The following is a 21,129-nucleotide window of genomic DNA, read 5'->3' on the forward strand; positions in this document are numbered from 1 at the left end:
CTCCCACTTCAGCCTCTCAAAGTACTGGGATTACAGGTCTGAGCCACTGCACTCAGCCTTTCTTGCTGCTTTTTTTTTCTTTTTTTGAAATGGAGTTTTGCTCTATCGCCCAAGCAGGAGTGCAGTGGCCCCATCTTGGCTCACTGCAACCTCTACCTCCTGGGTTCAAGCAATTGTCCTGTCTCAGCCTCCTGAGAAGCTGGGATTACAGGAGCCTGCCACCAAGCCCGATTTGAAAATACAAAAATAATTTTTGTACTTTCAGTAGAGACGGGGTTTCACTATATTTGCCAGACTGGTCTCAAACTCCCAGCCTCAAGTGATCTGCCCACCTTGGCCTCTCAAAGTGCTGTGATTACCAGCCTGAGCTACCGAGCCTGTCTGATTCATGTTTTCTAAATAGGTAGAGGCAAGCAGATTTTGTGGGTTGAAGTGATCTGGGAGGTGTTCTGCAGGAGGTGATCCTGAGAACCCGGAATGCTGGTCTCCAAGGGAGACAGAGAGGGAGCAGGGGAGACCCTTGTGATCTAAGCAAAGGCTAGAAGGTTCCAGGCGGCTGAGCAGAGGCAGAGGGTAGGGGGAGGCTTAGAGTCTGAAGCTGAAGGTCAGAGAAGGAGAGAGCCGACTCTCAGAAAGTGTGAAGACAGGAAGAGATTGAGAAGCCTAGGCAAAACCTAGGACACTTGCAAAGGACGGGAAAACCAGTAAGAAAGTGCGTGACAGGCCAGGCTCGGTGGCTGACGCCTGTAATCCCAGCACTTTGGGAGGCCAAGGTGGGCAGATCACTTGAAGTCAGGAGTTTGAGTCCAGCCTAACCCATGTGGTAAAACCCCATCTCTACTAAAAATACAAAAATTAGCTGGGCATGGTGGTGCATGCCTGTAGTCCCAGCTACTTGGGAGGCTGAGGCAGGAGAATTGCTTGAAACTAGGAGGCGGAGGTTGCGGTGAGCCGAGATCTTGCCATTGCACTCCAGTCTGGGTAACAACAGTGAAACTCCATCTCAAAAAAAAAAAAAAAAAGAAAAAGAAAGAAAAAAAAAAGAAGGAAGGAAAGAAAGAGAGAAAGATAGTGTGTGGCAGAAATGGCCAGTGGCTGGGGTGCAGGGCTGGAGTTGGGCAGAGGAACAAAAATGGGTCCCCAGAGGGGAAGGAGGAGAAAACCGTGGCCTTGATAACTGACTTAGGGCTAGAAGACAGGGATCTCATATCAAACATACAGCAGAATGCAGTGGTTAATTCTCCCAAGTTCTAGAATCAGAGCTGCACTGTGTTCAAGTCTCAAACAAATGGCCACCTCCCTGAGCCTCAATGCCTTCTGTGAAGCAGTAGTTAAAACCTCCCCAGGCCAAGCACAGTGGTTCACACCTGTAATCCCAACACTTTGGGAGGCTGACACAGAAGGATTGCTTGATCCCAGGAGTTTGAGACCAGCCTGAGCATCAAAGCGAGATCCCTGTCTCAAAAAAAAAAAAAAAAAAAAAAAAGAAAAGAAAAAGAAAAAATTAGCCATCCATGGTGGTGCACACCTATAGTTCCAGAAGCTCAGGAGACTGAGATGGGAGGATTGCTTGAGCCCAAGAGGTTGAGTCTACCACACTTGGCTAGTGTGTGTGTGTGTAGATGGGGTGCCACTATGCTCAAGCTGGTCTTGGACTCAAGCAACCCTCTCGATTTGGCCTCTCAATGTGCCTGGATTACAGGTGTGAGCCACAGTACCCAGCTATTACTTTCTAACCTACTCTTCAATTTTTGTTGTTTTATTTTTTAATTATTGTCTGTCATCTCCTGCCCCGTTATCAATTCCACAAAGGCAGGGATCTAGGTCTGTTTTGTGAACTAATGTTAGTTCCCCACCCTCACTGGCCTCCAGGCCCAGGGACAGAAATAATCATTTATGTAGTGCCTACTGTATGCCAGACCTACATAGGTACATAGCTACAGTAGGTACCACATGAATGATTACTTATTTTCTTCTAATTTTTTTTTTTTTTTTGAGACAGAGTGTCACTCTGTTTCCCCGGCTGGAATGCAGAGACCCAATTTCGGCTCACTGTAACCTCTGCCTCCAGGGTTCAAGCAATTCTCCTGCCTCAGCCTCCCGAATAGCTGGGACTACAGGTGCACACCAGCACTCCAGGCTATGTTTTTTAATTTTTAGTAGAGATGGGGTTTCACCATGTTGCCCAGGCTGGTCTCTAACCCCTGACGTCACGTGATCTACCTGCCTGGGTCTCCCAAAGTGCTGGGATTACAGGGATGAGCCACCGCGCCCGGCCATGAATAATTATTTCTATCTCTGCTCTCCCTGGGGGCGGGCACAGAGGCTGTGCCAGTTTCCCGTGATGTCTCCAGCCAGCTCAGTGCTTGGCGCACAGAAAGGAGTGAAAGGCAGCATTGTCCCGGGCGGGCACTTGCTCAGCCCCTCGTCTCCACCCGTCTCCACCCGTCTCCACCCTCTCGCAGGTGGCTGATGTCCTGCGATGGCCGCAGAGGCCCTCCTGCCGTGCCCGCGCCCGTGCCCGATGTCCCAGTTGGACTTCCTCAAGGCGTCGCACTTCTCGCTGGGGCCCGACCTGCGGCTTCACGAGGGTACCATGCTCACCACGACGCACCGAGACTTCGCCTACCCGGCTGCCACCCGGGAGCCACCGAGCCTGCAGCCGCCGCCCGCGCTGCTCTTCCAGTTGGACCCGCGCTGGGACCGGGAAGAGCGCGTGTCGGAGGCGCGCCGCGCGTTCCCGCCTCCGTCCACGCCGCCGTGGGAGCTGCTGCGGGCGCAGGCGCGGGAACGCACGCTCGCCATGAAGGCCAGCAACCTGCACCTGCGCGAGGACGCGCACGCCGGGATCGGCCTCTCCAGCGCGCGCGCCGCCTACGACTGGCCTGAGCTGCCGGCTCGCGCTGGACAGCAGATCCGCGGCGCGCGCCTCATCTTCAACCGCGACTCCCTGCCGACCGGAGACCGCGACAAGCTGCGCATGCCGCTCACCACGCACCAGGAGCTCTTTCCACCCCAGGACGCGCGCCCGCAGCCCCGAGCGCCCAGTTGCCACCTCGGTGAGCGCGCGCCTGAGGGAACATTTGGCAATGTCTAGAAACGTTTTTGGTGGTTCAGGACTTGGGGTGTGGCCGGGCACGGCGGCTTAAGCCTGTAATCCCAGCACATTGGGAGTCCGAGGCGGGTGGATCGCTTGAGGTCAGGAGTTCGAGACCAGCTTGGCCAATATGTAAACCCGTCTCTACTAAAATACAAAAATTAGTCGAGTGCAGTGCCAGGTGTCTGTAATCCCACCTACTCAGGAGGCTGGGGCAGGAGAATCCCTTGAACCCAGGAGGCGGAAGTTGCGGTGAGCCGAGGTTGTGACGCTCCACTCCAGCCTGGGAGACAGAGCAAGACTTCATCTCAAAAAAAAAGAATAAAAGACGAGGGGTGAGGCCAGGCTCACACCTATAATCCCAGTGCTTTGGGAGGCCTAAGCAGGAGGATCTCTTGAGGCCAAGAATTAGAGACCAGCCTGGGCAACATAGGGAGACCCATCTCTACAAAATAAAAATCTTATTTTATTTTTTATTATATACAATTTTTTTTTTTTTTTTTTTTTTTTTTTTTTTTTTTTTTTAGAAAGTGTCTCACTCTGTCACCCAGGCTGGAATGCAGTGGCACGATCTCGGCTCATGCAGACTGGATCTGCCCAGCTCAAGCGATTCTCCCACCTCAGCCTCCCAAGTAGCTGGGACTGCAGACATGCATGCCACCAAGCCCAGCTAATTTTTTGTACTTATTGTAGAGCTGCAGTCTTACTATGTTGCTCTGGCAGGTCTTGAACTCCTGGGCTCAAGTGATCCACCTGCCTCGGTCTCCAAAGTGCTGAGATTACAGGCATGAGCCACTGAGCCCAGCCCTTACAAAATAAAAATTAAAAAAAAAAAAAAAAAAAAGACGACAGAGGTGCTACCAGCAGACAACAGGTAGAGGCCAGAGATGCTGTCAAATATCCTACCACAGACAGGGTAGCCCCCACAGCAGAGAATTAGCCAGCCCCAAATGTCAATTACACCAAGGCTCAGAAACCCTGGAACCACCTTTGGCCTCAGTTTCAGCATCAGTAGAGTGGGTATAACCTCCAAATCTGTCCACAGTGGCGTGCAGTTGACAGAAGTCATGAATGCCAGTTTTGGGTCAGACAAATCAGCTAAGTTCTCCAACTGCACCCTCTCCTCACCGCACCCCCCAGCCTTATCACCCTAGTAGCTATGGGAGTCTGAGCAAGTTGACCTCTCCAAGCCTCAGTTTCCCCATCTGCAAAATGGGTGCAATCATAGGGCCCACTTCATAGGATCTGGTAAAGCTGAATGTGCATGGTGTGTCTGATGCAGACAGCACCCAAAGAAGAGTAGCTGCCATTTGTGTGATTTTCCAATTCTGTCACTCCAGTGACCCTTTGGGTGAGCATTACTGCTCAGAGGCCCCTCTAAGATGGGCTCAGGGATTGTCAAACCCTGATCTGACATTTAGTTATGGTTCCTAGTTTCTGTGGTTTCTGGCAAGTTCCTTAACCTCTCTGAGCCTCAAGGAGGCTGTAACATAAGAGGAATGATACCAGGTCCAAGAGAAGAAGAAGAAGCTGGGCGCGGTGGCTCACACCTGTAATCCCAGCACTTTGGGAGGCCAAGGCAGGTGGATCACTTGCGGCCAGCAGTTGGAGACCAGCCCGGCCAACCTGGTGAAATCCCATCTCTACTAAAAATACAGAAATTAGCCGGGCATGGTGGTGGGCACCTGTAATCCCAGCTACTCTGGAGGCTGAGGCAGGAGAATTGCTTGTACCTGGGAGGTGGAGATAGCAGTAAGCCAAGATTGTGCCACTGCACTCCAGCCTGGGCCACAGAGCGAGACTCCATCTCCAAAGAGAGAGAGAGAGAGAGAGAGAGATACCAGGTCCAATAAGAAGGTGCAATGCACTTAACCTATGTGTGGCTCGATATAGTCCTTGGTAGATATTTTTTTAATTTTTTTGTTTTGTTTTGTTTTTTGAGATGGAATCTTGCTCTGTGACCCAGGCTGGAGTGCAGTGGCACCATCTTGGCTAACTGAAACCTCCACCTCCTGGATTCAAACGATTCTCCTGTCCCAGTCTCCTGAGTAGCTGAGACTACAGGCACATGACAACACGCCTGGATAATTTTTATATTTTTAGTAGAGATGGGGTTTCACCATATTGGTCAGGCTGGTCTTGCGCTCTTGACCTCAGGTGATCCACCTGCCTTGGCCTCCCAAAGTGCTGGGATTACAGGTGTGAGCCACTGTACCCAGCCGTATTTTGAAATTTATTATTATTAGAGATGAGGGTCTCACTATGTTGCCCAGCCTGGTCTTAAGCTCCAGGGCTCAAGCCATCTTCCCAATTCAGCCTCCTGAATAGCTGGGATTACAGGCATGAGCCATTACATCTGGCTTTTAGTATAATTTATTTTTATTTTGTGGTGTTTGCCAGACAGCTCTCAGTCTACACTGTTCAGAATGGCCCAGTTCCCCTACCCAGGCAAGAAACGGAATTCCAGAGGGCTTGAGATCCCAGGGAATTTCAGAATTTCAGCCTCTCTCTCTCTCTCTCTCCCCGCCGCATTCCTATCCTAAGGGGGCCCCAACACCCTCAAGTGGGACTACAAGAGACAAGATGGGACTTCCTACCAGAGACAGTTCCAGGCCCTGCCAGGCCGACCTGCCTTGATGTGTAAGAGGGTAAATCAAGGCTGTGTTGGAGCTGCGGGTGGGGGCAGAATTTGGGGCTGGGTGGTTTGGGCCTTCCTATCACTGTCTGCCCACAGGCCTCCTCCAGAGTGGAGCTGGGAGACTGCAAGATTGGCTATAGATCAACGTGTTCAGAGCAGAAACAGGCCTACAGACCCCAGGGTCTGCCTGAAGAAAGGTATAAAGGGGCCACTGCTGTCCAGGTGCAGTGGCTCACACCTGTAAAACCAGCACTTTGGGAGGCCGGGGCGGGTGGGTTGCCTGAGGTCAGGAGTTCAACATCAGCCTGGCCTATATGGTGAAACCCCATCTCTAGTAAAAATACCAAAATTAGCCAGGCATGATGGTGGGTTTCTGTAATCCCAGCTACTCAGGAGGCTGAGGTGGGAGAATCACTTGAACCCAGGAGGTGGAGGTTACAGTGAGCTGAGATGACACCACTGCACTCCAGCCTGGGCAACAGAGCAAGGCTCTGTCTCAAAAAATAAAACAAAAAAACAAAGGGGCCACTGCCTTCCCACCCAGATGGGACAATTGCCCTTCAGCAGCATGTGGTGTGTGCCCTCCCTTAGGACTTTAGGGCCAGTACTCTGCGTTTGAGTTCTCCGGCACTGGTAGCCAAGGCTGATCTCCCATTATCAGGCATTGCCCAGATGGATCCACTTTCTTTCTCTCTCTCTCTCTCTCTCTCTCTCTCTCTCTCTCTCTCTCGCGCGCGCGCGCGCTCTCTCTCTTGCTCTCTCTCTCTCTCTCTCTCTCTCTCTCTCACAGTCTCACTGTTGCCCAGGCTGTGGTGGTGCAGTGGCATGATGTGGGCTAACTGCAACCTCCACCTCCTGGGTTCAAGCAATTCTCCCACCTCAGCCTCCCAAGTAGCTGGGACTACAGGCTCGTGCCACCACACGCAGCTAATTTTTTGTATTTTTGGTAGAGACAGGGTTTCACCATATTGGCCAGGGTGGTTTTGAACTCCTGGCCACCCACCTTAGCCTCCCAAAGTGCTGGGATTACAGGCATGAGCCACCATGCCCAGCCTCTTTTTGTTTTGTTTTGTTTTTTTTGAGATGGAGTCTTGCTCTGTTGCCCAGGCTGGAGTGCAGTGGCAGTATCTCAGCTCACTGCAATCTCTGCCTCCCGGGTTTAAGTGATTCTCCTGCCTCGGCCTTCTGAGTAACTGGGATTACAGGCATGCACCACCATACCCAGATAATTTGATAATTTTAGCAGAGATGGGGGTTTCACCATGTTGGCCAGGCTGGTCTTGAACTCCTGACCTCAGGTGACCCACCCACCTCAGCCTCTCAAAGTGCTGAGATTACAGGCGTGAGCCACCGCGACCGGCCCACTTTACCTTATTCTTGATAGAATAATACATTACGTGCAGGTATGACAAGACCCAGGCCGCAGCCCACATCCACTATGTAAATATCCGTCCTGGAGACAGCCTCTTCCACGACAGGACCACCAAGACCGAGCACTTCTATGCCCGGGAGCCAGGTGAGAGCCTGCAGCCCGCCCCACCCCGCCTCCCACCGCAGCCTCCCAGGGCAGCTCTGCACCTGTTCCGCTCCTGGCAGAGCCTTTTGTTCTTCACCACGATCAGACTCCGGAGTCGCACATCCTGAAAGGAAATTGGTGCCCCGGCCCTGGCAGTCTGGACACCTTCATGCAGTACTTCTACGGCCAGGTCAGCCGAAAGAGCAAAGAGGCAGCAGGAAAAAGGGCTTCCCAGACAGAGCAAATAGCAGGGGCAAAAGTCCCAAGGTGGGAGCGAGCTTGATATGTGTATGCAGTAATCTCCTGGATGTACTTGAGTGATCTAGGGCGAGTCACTTCACCACTCCGAGCCTCGGTGGGTCTTTCTGTAAAATGTGATGAGTACCACCAACTCCCAGAGCTACCACTGGGGCCCAGAAAGGGTGAGGGAGCTGTCCAAGGTCACACAGAGCCCACCTCCTCCCTCCCCCCGCCCCTGGGCCCGGGGACCTCTCGGACACTGGAGCTTTCAAATGCCGTATGGTCCTACAGCCGCCACCCCCGACCCAGCCACCCAGCCGCCACGTGCCTCACGAGAAATTGCAGAGTCACGTGACCCTAGCGGAGCCAAAGCTGCTCAGACACTTCTTCAAGACCACCATGGGCTCGGACTACTGCCCCTCAGAGTGGAGGCAGGTGAAGAAAGCATCCAACCTCCACTTGCAGCGGAGCAACCTGCCTCAGGGCACTGGCGGTGAGCGCTCCCGGGAAGCCCCGCTTTATGGAGCCCGCCCCGCCTCTGGAAGCCACGACTCCCGGAAGCTCCGCCCCAGAAGCCCGGTCCTGGAAGCTTCGCCCTTGCCACTGCTCTGGCCCCGCCTCTAACGAGCCCCACCCTAACCCTGGCTTCACCTCCTGCAAGGCTAAATCCCACCTCCAATTGACCAGAACCCCAACTCCGCCCCTGAATAACCCCGCCCCTGAATAACCCCGCCCCTTCATGGCCATGCCCCGCCCCAACATAACCACCCTAGGGCCATAGACCCGCCCCTTCCCCATTCTCTGTCACCCTTCTTAACCCCTCCTCCATTGTCAGACTCTGTCTCCGCCCCTGACCGGCCAGCCTGCCCTGCCTAGCCGGGCCCCAGACTCAACTGGCCTGGCCTCGCCTTCTTAACCCTATGCCCTAGCTCTGGGCTCCTCCCCTAGCTCCTCCCTCCTCTCCCGCTGCTCTCTCTTCCTCAGCTCTTCCCCCTTCCTCTGGCTCCTCCCTTCTCTGACTCCTCCCTTCTCCCAGCTCCTCCCTCTTCCCCAGTTATTCCCCCTTTGTCTGGCTCCTCCCTCCTCCTTTGGCTCCTTTCTCCCTCTTCTAATCCATTCTTCTCCCCTGGTAAATATCAGCGCTGGCCTGGGCTTGGCTCTTGAACCCTTCCCTTGAACTTCCCCACATCCTCAGCCCCGCCTCGGCCCACAGCCCTCAACTCAGCCTCCCCCACCCGAATCTCCAGAATTCGATTTTTTAACCATGAACCAGAAGATGCTGAAGCCACACAGAACAGCTCCGGCCCCGGTGACTGAAGAGATGCTACAGAGGGTGAGGGAGGAGGAAGAGAGCCACCCTTCATTATGTAACCCCCACATGGGTATAGAGTTATCTCAGGATGACTATGCTGTCACCCAGCCTGAGTTAGTGATCACCCAGGTTCGGGGGCATCTTAATATTCCTTCAGCCTCAAGATCATCCCTAGCTTGGCCGAGTGCGGTGGTTCACATCTGTAATCCCAGCACTTTAGGAGGCCGAGGCGGGCGGATCACCTGAGGTCAGGAGTTCGAGACCAGCCTGGTCAACATGGCGAAACCCCGTCTCTACTAAAAATACAAAAATTAGCCGGGTGTGGTGGCGGTCACCTGTAATTCCAGCTACCCGGGATGCTGAGGTAGAGCTGCTTGGACCGGGAAGGTGGAGGTTGCAGTGAGCCGAGATCGTGCCATTGCACTCCAGCCTGGGCAACAGAGCAAGACTCTGCCTTAAAAAAAAAAAAAAGAGAGAGAGAGACATCATCCCTACCTCACCCCCCAGGGTCATGTCAAGGTCAGCCCAGGGGCATCTTTGCACCACAACCACTGTTATTCCCAAGATGAGAATCAATTCAGAGTCACCTAGCATCACCCCACCCCTGGGCTCCTTCCAGGGATAACCCTGGTTTCTCTCATGAGCTCTTCATTCAGCCCAGCCTGGGGCCCTTTCTATTCACCTCCTCCCAGGATTCAACCTTCCCAGCCTTTGATGCTTTGGCTCTGCCCTAACCGGCCCCACGCTACCCCTAGCTTCACCTCCTTAAGGGCTAAATCTCACCCCCAATTGATCAGAACCCCAACTCCACCCCTGGACAATCCCGCCCCTTCGTAGCCATACCTCGCCCCTACATAACTCCACCCTTCTGACCATAGCCCCGCCCTTTCCCTATCTTCTCTTTCCCAGTCTTAACCCCTCCCGCTTTGAGACTCTGGCTCCGCCCCCGACCAGCTAGCCTGCCCTGCCTGGTCCCGCCCCCCGACGCAACAGGGCTGGGGATCCTGGGATGGCCCGGGTGGGTCAGCCACATCCCAGGCTGCCTTGCCAGGCTGTTCACCCTTACTCCACAGTGCAAATACAGCCACATGGAGCCCCCTCTGGGTGAACTGCGCTTCTTCTCAACCCAATACAGGGACGAGTTTCCTTTCAAATACCAGGGCCCATCAGTCCAGAGGCTGAACAATCCTCAGGAGAGCTTCGTGCCCCTGGGCACGCCTCGCCAGCGCGGTTTCAGGGAGAAGATGGACCCTCGGGCCTGCCAGCCCCCTATGTACCCGTGCCCCAGCCGGCAATAAATGCCACCTTGGCAACATCCCACCCCTTCCCATCAGTCAGCCAGTCTCCAGAGGATGCTTGGGTGGGTGGGGGCTGGAGGCAGGGACTGCATTGAAGAGGATGACTCCATTGTTGCTGCGTTCCCATGAAGAGTATGGAGTCAAGGCTAGACGCGGTGATTCTCACCTGTAACCCCAGCTCTATGGGAGGCCAAGACGGGAGGATTGCTTGAGCCCAGGAGTTTGAGATCAGCCTGGGAACATAGGGAGATCCTGTTTCTACAAAAAATAAGATAATTGGCCTGATGCAGTGGCTCACACCTGTAATCCCAGCACTTTGGGAGGCTGAGGCAAGCAGATCACCTGAGGTCAGGAGTTTGAGACCAACCTGGCCAACATGGTGAAACCCTATCTCTACTAAAATAGAAAAAATAAGCAGGATGTGGTGGTGGGAGCCTGTAATTCCAGCTACTCGGGAGACTGAGGCAGGAGATTCACTTGAACCTAAGAGGTAGAGGTTTCAGTGAGCCAAGATCATACCACTGCCAGCCTGGGCGGCAGAGTGAGACTCCATCTCAAAAAAAAAAAAAAGAAAAAAAAAAAAGACAGGCATGGTGGTATGTGCTTGTAGTCCCAGCTACTCAGGAGGCTGAGGTGGGAGAATCACTTAAGTCCAGAAATTTGATCCTGCAGTGAGCTATATAATTGCACCACTGCATCCAGTCAAGGCAACAGAGCAGAATCTCTGCATCAAACAAACAAACAAACAAAAAGCATGAAGTCATAGTACTGAACAGAGATATTGGTGTGGGCGGTTTGAGAACATAGATGCGGGGAGCGGGAGAGGCTGGATGGACACAGTCCAAACCCGGACTCCTCCATGTCCTGGATAGTAGTTTGGGCAAGTCATTTAACCCTTCTGAGCCTCAATTTGCTCATCTATGAAATGGGGATAAGTAGTCACTTTTCCATGAGGCTGTTATACATGAGAAATGTACACACTTTACAGTGCATGAGGCTGAGGTTGTGGAGGAGAAGCTTCGCTTCTGAGGATGAAAGTAGGGAAGGCCAGGGTGTGTGGAAAAAGCTTTCAATGGTGGGGACACTGAGTGTGGCCTTTAGAGGACATGGAGGGGTGGACACAGCTGAGAATAATGACCCAGCAGGTTTTTCCATCATGGGCAGAGACTAGAGGCCGAATGGTGCACTAGCTGTCAACTGGCCCCCAAGTCAGAGCAGAATTCAGGGGCAAATTGACAAAAGCCATCAAGACATTATGAGGTCCAAGGGAGTAAATGTTCAGCCAGGGACAAATTGTAAAGGGTCAAAAGGAGAATGATGTGATGGCGCCCTACAGCAAGTGAGTGACAGACAGGGCCCAGCAAGAACCAGCACCTTGGACAGCGCCTGACCTTCGCGGTCCCGGATGTGGCAAGGAGAAAGGTCTGTCTGGGATAAGGTGGGCCTTGGTGGCCATGCCTAGGTCCTGCCTCTGTAGGCTGTTGAACATCCAGCTTCAGGGAGTGAACATGGCTTTCCTGAACCAAGAATCAAACCTCCAAAAACCAAGTACCCCAATCCAATGAACCATGAGGTTGAGCCAATCTCAACCCTGGCCAGAAGCCATTTCCTGATTGACATCAGTTCTTCTAGGCCAGGTTGTCATTTCTGCAGGAAAGTCAGGAGTCCAGCTTTGCAACTTGTGGGAACAAAATGACTCTTTGGCCACACATGGTATCCACGTCGACCATGCAAGATTCTGCCAGCTGTAGAATATGTGCTCTAAAGATATTTGGTATCGTGCTGTTCTGAGTTACTTCAGGATAAACCAGGGCTTGTCATTTATTGATGTCTTAGGTCAGATCATCCTTTACTGGAGGCTGTCCTGTGCATTGGAGGATATTTGGTGCCATCCTTGTCCTCTACTCACTAGACGCCTCTACTCACTAGTACCTCTCCCTTCCACTTGTAACAAAATGTCTCAAACACTGCCAAATGTCTTCTGAATGGGAGAGAAACACCCTGGTTGAAAACCACTGCAATAAGCTCATCCTATTCTGATGAATCTGGTCTGCCTAGTGACCAGACTACGAGAACAGAAAGGCTTTCCCTTTTTGCCTTGCCTGCCAGGAAGCTCAGAATGTTTACTTTGTTCTTAAGTTCCATGTAGCTCTAGCTGCAGGATTATCTTTCTGCTTCATCCCAGGAATGGTTTAAAATAGCCTTAGGCATTAGATGAAAACAGTGCTTAGCAGTTACAAAGAGCTGGATTTCAGCACAACTTGAAGCATTTTCTGACAATGAAAATGACCAGCCCTAGGATGGCTTGCCAGGGAAGAACAGAAACTGTACTGAAAACGTTTAATCCGTGGGGAAGGACACTACATCAGGATGATTCTGGATGTATTTTTATGGATTTATGACTAACCCTCCTATATTCCACTCACCCCTTTACTCCCCACAAAAGCCTAGGGATCAAGATGAATAATATAGGATTGAATGTGAGTAACCAAGATTAATTTCTTTTTTTGAAACAAAGTCTTGCTCTTGTTGCCCAGCCTGGAGTGCAATGGTGCGATCACAGCTCACAGCAACCTCCACCTCCTGGGTTCAAGAGATTCTCCTGTCCCGGCCTCCCAAATAGCTGGGACAACAGGTGCCCACCACCATGCCTGGCTTATTTGTGTATTTTAGTAGAGTCAGGGCTTCACCATTTTGGCTAGGCTGCTCCCAAACTCCTGACCTCAGGTGATCTGCCCTCCTCTGCCTCTCTAAGTGCTGGGATTACAGGCATGAGCCACCGCACCCAACCACCAGGATTAATTTTTAAAGGAAAACAACTTTCTCAATGGTAAGTATCACATAGCAGCAGAATTCAGACCTGCCTTTCTGTCCTTAGGCAAGAATACATCCTGACCCTCACTTTCCTTACCCGTAAAATGGAAGTGTCAATAGTTCCTGCTCCTTAGAGTGGTAACAAGGGTTAAATAAAAGGTGCATGTACCATGTTCAGAAAAGGACCTGGCCCTTGGCTGCAGCTCAATGAATGGTGACTAAATGTGTTAATGTCTTAAGTCATTTTGTTGCAAGTGACAGAAACCAAGCTCTATCTGGCTCAAGTCAAAAAAGGAATTTTATTGATTTAGAAAAAGACAGGCCAGGCATGGTGGTGCATGCCTGTAGTCCCAGCTACTCAGGAGGCTGAGGCTGGAGGATCGCTTGAGCCCAGGAGTTCTGGGCTGGAGTGTGCTATGCTGATCAGGTGTCTACACTAAGTTCGGCTTCAATATGGAGAACTCCTGGGAGCCAGGGACCACTAGGTTGCCTAAGGAGGGGTGAACCGGCCCAGTTCAGAAATGGAGCAGGTCAAAACTCCCGTGCTGATCAGTAGTGGGATCGTGCCTGTGAACACCCACTGCACTCCAGCCTGGGCAACATACCGAGACCCTGTCTCTTTAAAAAAAAAAAAAAATGTAAAAGGTAAAAAAATTAAGTAAATAAATAAATATTTTTTTTAAAAAAGGAAAAAGACAGGCCAGACGTGGTGGCTTATGCCTGCAGCTCCAGCACTTTGGGAGGCTGGGGTGGGAAGAACACATGAACTCAGAAATTCCAGACCAGCCTGGGCAGCATAGCAAGATCTCATCTCTACTAAAAATAATTTAGAAAATTAGCTGGGTGTGCAAATGTAGTCCCAGCTACTTGGGAGGCCATAGAGGAAAAGAAAGTGCTGTTAGATTCTGAGCCACAGAAACAAGAGATGTCATCATGAATATTATTTATAATGGGATCATCCAGGCAGTGGCAGGGTGAGGAATCAGGGACATCATTCCATTGACCTTTTCTCCAGTCTCTCAGATGTGCTGTGGGCTCTGCAGGAAGACGGAAAGCAGGTCTCAGGCTATGAGTCCAACACACATCCAGAAGGTTCAGGAAGGAAGAAGGAACCACAGGGTGTCTCCGTAAGGAGGACATGAGGGCAGAGGAGCATCTTATAGATCTGGGCTTGTACTGAGTGGTTTGGGTTTTTTTGTTGTTGTTTTTGAGACAGTCTTTCTCTGTTGCCCAGGCTGTAGTGCAGTGAGCCGAGGTTGCCGCAACCTCTGCCTCCTGGTTCAAGTGATTCTCCTGCCTTGACCTCCAGAGTACCTGGGATCACAGGTGCCCGCCACCGCACCCAGCTGATTTTTGTATTTTTAGTAGAGATGGGATTTCACCATACTGGCCAGGCTGGTCTCGAACTCCTGATCTCATGATCCCCCCGCCTTGGCCTCCCAAAATGCTAAGATTACAGGCATGAGCTACCATGCCCGGCCTATACTGGGTGGTTTTAAAGAGAATTACTTGGATGGTATTGTTGGGAAGCTGGGAGCATTTTGCTGACTAGGTATTTCACTGATTTTTATCTCAGAGGTGGGAGGATAGAAGTCGGGTTGGAAAGCCGGGCGCGGTGGCTCATGCCTGTAATCCCAGCACTTTGGGAGGCTGAGGTGGGTAGATCACGAGGTCAAGAGATCGAGACCATCCTGGTCAACAAGGTGAAACCCCGACTCTACTAAAAATACAAAAATTAGCTGGGCATGGTGGTGCGTGCCTGTAATCCCAGCTACTCGGGAGGCTGAGGCAGGAGAATTGCTTGAACCCAGAAGGCGGAGGTTGCGGTGAGCTGAGATCGGGCCATTGCACTCCAGTCTGGGTAACAAGAGCGAAACTCCAGCTCAAAAATAAAGAAGTCAGGTTGGAATTGTCATTGGTGAGAAGTGGCAGTCACCTGTGTTCATTGGGAGAGGGGGATGAGTATTCATTTTATGAGTTTCATTTCTGAGGGCCCTTGTCTCTGTTTGGTTCAGATCGCAGAGTGGCCTTGCCTCACCATTGTTTCTATTCTGTGACCATTGTTTATGTTTAGTGAAGAACATCAGGGTCCAGCCGCCAGGAGCTGATTTCCACTGTCTCTCCTAGCTGGCAGCGGGTGTCTGTGTCTTGAAGGAAAGTTTGCCCCAAGCCTTTCCCAGCCCTGGATAAGGTTCTCCGGAAACCATCACTCACACCTAGCACTTGGAGGCCTCCAGGGACAGCGGCCACCCCACCATCTGGGTAGGAGGCTGAAAACATTAGGGGAGAAATATCCCAAATCTGTGCCTTGGCAGGTGTCACTTAGAAAGGGTGTTGGGCTCTCCAACGCAAAAAGGAAAAATTGGAGGAAGGCCAGGTTAAGCAAAAATAGACATGGTTTCAGATCGCAGATCGGAGAGGCTTGGCTGTGCCTACGTGCATTGCAAGTCTGCAAGAACAACATGTTTGGAGTTTTATGAACAAAGATAGAGTCAGAGACATGGGCAGGAGAGATAGAGAGATAGAGAGAGAGAGAGACAGAGAGAGATCGAGGCAGAGAAAGCAACAGAGGCAAAGAGATTGGAACACCGAGAGAAAGAAATGGGGACAAAGAGACAGAGAAAGGAACAGAGATGGGAAGACAGGGACAGAGACAGACAGAGAATGAACAGAGATCGAGAGATAGGGACTGAGAGAGACCGAGAGGGACAGAGATGGAGAGAAAGAGATAGGGCCAGGGCCACGTAGGGGCTGAGACAGGCCCAAGAAGAGACTAGGGACCTGGCCAGGGATGCGTGCAGGCGGGGCGCGGTGCAAACAAAGGCGAGGCCGCGCGGCCGGGGTGGCCGGGCCCGGGACAAAGGCCTGCCCGGGGGGCGGGGGCAGCGATGGCGACGGCCGCGGCGGGCGCCGGCGAACTACAAGTCCCAGCAGCTCCCGCTGCGGCCCTCGGCCGGCCCCTCTCGCTCCCCGGGAGCGCCTGGCGGGGCCGCTGGGCCGAGGGGGCCGCCGGCGGGGCTGGCGGGAGGGGGGCTTCCTGCGGGCCCGGGGGGCGCCGGCGGCCGGCGCGGGCACGGCGGGCCGGGCAGGGGCGAGGGGCGCCGGGTGAGTGTCCCCCCGAGTGGGCTGGGGCCGGGGCGGGGGGCTGGGTGGGGGGCGGGCGAACGGGGGGCTCCAGGCGCGGGGAGCAGCTCGGGGCGACCTCTATTCATCCCCCGCCCTGAGCGCCACCGGCCCCGGCCCGGGAGAGCGGGGGTCGCGGGCGCGATGGGGAGGGGACCCCGCGGCCCGCGCCGGCCTAGCGCGCCCATCCCGCCGCTGAGGCCCTGGGGGGGAGGGCCCCGTAGGTTGGGAGCCTTCAATCGGGCTGGGTGGGGGGTGCCCTCCAGCTCTGGGGTCTGGAGCTCAAGACGCCCCCTCTCCAGGAGGCGATCCAGGACCCCTCCCCTCCTGATTCGAGGAGGGGCTCGAGTATTGTTTCCACCTCCCGCCTGGTGTCGGGAGTTCAGAGGCCCTGTCCTCAAGAGGGGGACCAAGGGGGTCCCTCTTCCCCTAGAACCCTAGGAAGGGACCCAGCGATTGTTCTGCACCCCCGCCCCAGTCTTGGGGTCTGGATTTCTAGAAGCTCCTTCCCCAGGAGGTGATCCAGGGGTCCACCTGCCCTCACCCCTGGGAACTCAGGAAAGACTTCAGTGACTTCTCCTCCCACCTTCCAGCTAAGAGACTGGAATTCAGGGGCCCCTTTCCCTGGAGGCAATCTAAGGGTTCCTCTGCCCCCTCCCCAGGAATGCAGGAGGGGTCCCAGGTATTGTTTCCTCCACTCTCCAACTAGGGGTCCGGGTCCAGGATCCTGCTCTGTTTGCCTGCATACTCCCAGCTATGGGGTTGTGGCTGTGTATTCCCTTCCTCAGAGGGGAGCCACAGGTTCCCCACACCTTCTGCCAGGAACAGATGGATTCATTGTTTGCACCTCAACACTCAGCCATGGGGTGGGGAGCTCAACGCATCCCTCCTCGGCAGGTCCTCCTGGGCTCCCCTTGTTCCCCAAAAGTGGTTCCAGCTCTTGTTCCTCTACCTCCCAGCCTGCCCCCAGCCACAAACGTGGAATTCAGTTCAGAATCCTTCCTTTAGGAAGGGCCACAAGTGTGCTGACACTTCTCCCCATGTCCCAGCCATGGGAGGGGATGGTGCATGTGTTCCCCCAATAACTCCAGAGGGTCCCCAGGCATTATTTTTGCAAATCCTCCAGCTAGAAGTAAAAATTCAGGACCTTGTAGCCAATTGGGAAAACATACAATAGCCTAGCATGGTGGCTCATGCCTGTAATTTCCATACTTTGGGTGGCTGAGGTGGGAGGATAGCTTGAGTCCAGGACTTTGTGAGTTCAGGCTGGGCAACATAGCAACACCCCATCTCTAAATAAATAAAACAGGTATACTAACAACTGTCCCCACCCTCCAGCCTATGGGGTTCATGAGTCTCCCTGCCCACCCCTCCTCACCAGGAGGGGTCCCAAATATCACTCTACCAGCCTCACCATCTAGCTTTGGGAAAGGGCATTCCCGATCTAAGAGGGAACACAGAGGATTTGACACTTTTTCCCACCTGGAGCTCTGAGGTCTGGAATTCAGGTTGTCATCTCCCCAGAGGGAAAGCCAGGGTCTTCTTGTCTCTCCTCAGTGACCCAGGCGGGATACCAGATGTTATTTGTTGCATATTCTTTTTTTTTGAGATAGAGTTTCACTCTTGTTGCCCAGGCTGGAGTGCAATGGTGCGATCTCAGCTCACTGCAACCTCCACCTCCCCGGTTCAAGCAATTCTCCTGCCTCAGCCTCCCAAGTAGATGGGATTACAAGCATGCACCACCACGCCCAGCTAATTTTGTATTTTTAGTAGAGATGGGGTTTCTCCATGTTGGCCAGGATGGTCTCGAACTCCCAACCTCAGGTGATCTGCCCACCTCAGCCTCCCAAAGTGCTGGGATTACAGGTGTGAGCCACTATGCCTGGTCATTTATTGCATATTCTTATCCCCAGACATGAATTCTAGAGCTCAGAATGCTGCCTGGGGTGGGGGTGGGGGGGCTCCCTACCAGAAGGCCCGCAAATTAATCTGCCGCCCCCAAGTATGGGACAAGAATTCAGGCCATGCGCTCAGGAGCACATGAACCCTGACACCCACACTGTTCCCCATGTGGGGACCCTCAGCAAGGGGGTCAGAATCTAGGACTGTCTTCTCCACAGGACCCAAGCTTCCCACAAGAGGAGTCCAGGATGGAGGGAGGGGCAGAGCCATGGAGCTGGGGACTAGAAAACTCTAGTGCCAAATCCCATGCCCTCCATCCGGGTTTGGGGCTGAGAGGGGAGGGTCCTACCATGTTCCACCATGTCTTACTGGGGTCCCACAACTCCCTGCCCTGGCTGGAGTGAGTCAGAAATCTCCCTGCAGTCAGAGACAAGGGAAAGATCCACCTGTATGCTCAGAAGTGGGTGGGGTTTGGCCAGGCACAGTGTCTCGCGCCTGTAATCCCAGCCCTTCGTGAGGCCGAGGCTAGAAGCTTACTAGAGGCCAGGAATTTGAGACCAGACTGGGCAGCATAGCAACACTCCATCGCTAAAGAGAAGAGAAGAGGAGGAAGGGAGGAAGGAAAGAAAGAAGGAAGGGAGGGAAGGAAACAAGTTAGCTGAGTGTGGTGGTGCATCTGTAGTTCTAGCTACTCCAGAGGCTGAGGGAGGATCGCTTAAACCCTGGAGTTTGAGGTTGCAGTGAGCTATGATCACATCACTGCACTCTAGCAAGGGCGACAGAGTGAAACCCCATCTCAAAAAAATAAAAATAAAGAAGTAGGGTCGGGCGCCGTGGTTCACACCTGTAATAGTAGCACTGTGGGAGGCTGAGGCAGGCGGAACACCTGAGATCAGGAGTTGGAGACCAGCCTGGCCAACATGGTGAAACGCCGTCTCTATTAAAAATACAAAAATTAGCCGGGTGTGATGGCAGACACCTGTAATCTCAGCTATTCGGGAGGCTGAGGCAGAAGAATCGCTTGAACCAGGGAGGCTGAGGTTGCAGTGAGCCGAGATCCATGGATTGCACTCCAGCCTTGGCAACAGAACAGACTCAAAGAAAGAAAAACAGTGTGTTCTGGGGGCACAACCAGGTCCCCTCTCCCATCGCTAACGAGGCTTCCAAAAGACACCCCTGTTTCCCCAGAACCCACCTCCACCCACTCTCTGTCCTTGCCCTTGCAGGTCCTGCCCTAGAAGCAGCTGGCACATCCACGCCTGAAATGCGGCGCTCAGTCCTGGTCAGGAACCCCGGCCACAAAGGCCTGAGACCGGTTTATGAAGAGGTCGACTCTGACTCTGAGGACCTGGACCCTAATCCTGAGGATCTGGACCCGGTTTCTGAAGACCCAGAGCCTGATCCAGAAGACCTCAACACTGTCTCGGAAAACGTGGACCCCAACTATGAGGATCTGGAGCCCATCTCGGAGGATCTGGACCCCGACGCCGAAGCTCTGGGCTCGGAACCCCAAGATCCCGACCCCATGTCTTCGAGTTTCGACCTCGATCCAGATGTGATTGGCCCGGTTCCCCTGGTTCTCGATCCTAACAGCGACACCCTCAGCCCCGGCGATCCAAACGTGGACCCCATCTCCTCTGACCTCACTGACACCCCCCAGGTCTTGGCCACCAGCCCCGCGGTGCTCCCCGCCCCCGCCAGCCCTCCCCGACCCTTCTCCTGCCCGGATTGCGGGCGAGCCTTCCGCCGCAGCTCGGGGCTGAGCCAGCATCGCCGCACCCACAGCGGCGAGAAGCCGTACCGCTGCCCCGACTGCGGGAAGTCCTTCAGCCACGGTGCCACCCTGGCGCAGCATCGTGGCATCCACACCGGGGCGCGGCCGTACCAGTGTGCGGCCTGCGGGAAGGCCTTCGGCTGGCGCTCCACGCTGCTGAAACATCGCAGCAGCCACAGCGGGGAGAAGCCGCACCACTGCCCCGTGTGCGGCAAGGCCTTCGGGCATGGCTCGCTCCTGGCGCAGCACCTGCGCACACACGGCGGCCCGCGGCCCCACAAGTGTCCGGTGTGCGCCAAGGGCTTCGGCCAGGGCTCGGCGCTGCTGAAACACCTGCGCACACACACAGGCGAGCGGCCCTACCCGTGCCCGCAGTGCGGCAAGGCCTTCGGGCAGAGCTCGGCGCTACTGCAGCACCAGCGCACGCACACAGCCGAGCGCCCCTATCGCTGTCCGCACTGCGGCAAGGCCTTCGGGCAGAGCTCCAACTTGCAACACCACCTGCGCATCCACACGGGTGAGAGGCCCTACGCCTGCCCGCACTGCTCTAAGGCCTTCGGGCAGAGCTCAGCGCTGCTCCAGCACCTGCACGTGCATTCGGGTGAGCGTCCCTATCGCTGTCAGCTCTGCGGGAAGGCCTTCGGCCAGGCCTCCAGCCTCACCAAGCACAAACGGGTGCATGAGGGCGCGGCCGCTGCTGCCGCTGCAGCCGCAGCAGCTGCGGCAGGCCTGGGCCTCGCGCCTGGCCTCAGCCCTGCATCCATGATGAGGCCGGGGCAGGTCTCCCTCCGGGGTCCTGATGCTGTTTCTGTGCTTGGCTCTGGCTTGGGCCTCAGCCCTGGCACCAGCTCTGGCCGCAGCCCTGACCCCGGCTCTGGGCCGGGCACTCTGCCGGATCCCAGCTCCAAGCCCCTCCCAGGCTCCAGATCCACCCCCAGCCCTACTCCTGTGGAAACGTCTGAACCCAAGCCTGGGCAGGATGCTGGTCCTGACCTTGTGCCCAGCCCAGACCCTGATCCTGTGCCCAGCCCTGACCCCGACCCTGTGTCCCACCGTGACCCCTGCTCTCCCTCTCGTGGCACTGTCAGCCCAGCCCTCCCTACCGGCGAGAGTCCAGAGGGGATACAGGAGCAAGGGGCACTGCTGGGGCCTGATGGCTGAAGGGGACACCGGCATCCTTGGGGGGCCTGGGGAAATTGTGTGTTGTGCGGTTAGTAAAATCCTCTCACTGCCTCCGGGCTCTGTGTCGTGGTTTACCTTTTGTGCTTTCTTTCTGAGCACAGCCCCTTGCTCCGGAGATGAGATGGTGTGGCCAGGGTCAGCCACAATCTGGAGCTCCAGTGTCCTGGCTTCCTTCCAGCTAGACTTCCCAGCTTAACCCACAATATCTCACCCTGATCCATACCACTAGTCAC

The 21,129-nt window shown here is 54.3% G+C and overlaps 3 protein-coding genes across 17 annotated transcripts in view; 2 read left to right on the plus strand and 1 right to left on the minus strand.

Moving 5' to 3' along the window:
- The window catches only part of PEX11G (peroxisomal biogenesis factor 11 gamma), a 21,088-nt gene extending 18,367 nt beyond the window's left edge, over window positions 1–2,721 (minus strand). For 4 of the 9 annotated variants that reach the window (XM_078360395.1, XM_054249508.2, XM_078360400.1 and 1 more), the window contains exon 1: window positions 2,615–2,721. The gene's annotated coding sequence lies outside the window, so the exon portion shown is untranslated. Of the gene's footprint in view, window positions 1–2,575 lie in introns of all 9 variants that reach the window. The other 5 variants (XM_078360397.1, XM_078360391.1, XM_078360389.1 and 2 more) reach the window with 3 other exon arrangements.
- SAXO5 (stabilizer of axonemal microtubules 5) overlaps window positions 1–10,140 on the plus strand; it is a 16,587-nt gene extending 6,447 nt beyond the window's left edge. Inside the window, exons 5-12 of one of the 7 annotated variants that reach the window (XM_054249500.2) lie at window positions 2,466–3,059; window positions 5,642–5,745; window positions 5,832–5,932; window positions 7,139–7,251; window positions 7,332–7,441; window positions 7,783–7,984; window positions 8,739–8,824; window positions 9,877–10,140. In XM_054249500.2, the coding sequence (XP_054105475.1) occupies window positions 2,483–3,059; window positions 5,642–5,745; window positions 5,832–5,932; window positions 7,139–7,251; window positions 7,332–7,441; window positions 7,783–7,984; window positions 8,739–8,824; window positions 9,877–10,101 (1,518 nt within the window). In that variant the 5' untranslated portion in view covers window positions 2,466–2,482 and the 3' untranslated portion in view covers window positions 10,102–10,140. Of the gene's footprint in view, window positions 1–2,465; window positions 3,060–5,641; window positions 5,746–5,831; window positions 5,933–7,138; window positions 7,252–7,331; window positions 7,442–7,782; window positions 7,985–8,738; window positions 9,115–9,876 lie in introns of those variants that run through there. The other 6 variants (XM_054249507.2, XM_054249505.2, XM_054249503.2 and 3 more) reach the window with 6 other exon arrangements.
- Window positions 10,141–15,866: 5,726 nt separating this feature from the next.
- ZNF358 (zinc finger protein 358) lies at window positions 15,867–20,952 on the plus strand. The gene is made up of 2 exons (XM_035283494.3): window positions 15,867–16,020; window positions 19,167–20,952. The coding sequence occupies exon 2, from the start codon at window positions 19,205–19,207 to the stop codon at window positions 20,873–20,875; it is 1,671 nt and encodes a 556-aa protein (XP_035139385.2). The 5' UTR covers window positions 15,867–16,020; window positions 19,167–19,204; the 3' UTR covers window positions 20,876–20,952.
- Window positions 20,953–21,129: the final 177 nt, after the last annotated feature.

Source organism: Callithrix jacchus, chromosome 22 (genome assembly GCF_049354715.1).
Source record: "Callithrix jacchus isolate 240 chromosome 22, calJac240_pri, whole genome shotgun sequence".
NCBI classification, from domain to species: domain Eukaryota; kingdom Metazoa; phylum Chordata; class Mammalia; order Primates; family Cebidae; genus Callithrix; species Callithrix jacchus.

What these genes read in the sequence shown, in the direction of transcription:
- ZNF358 (XM_035283494.3), top strand. Translation starts at nt 19,205, where the DNA reads ATGCGGCGCTCAGTCCTGGTCAGGAACCCCGGCCACAAAGGCCTGAGA.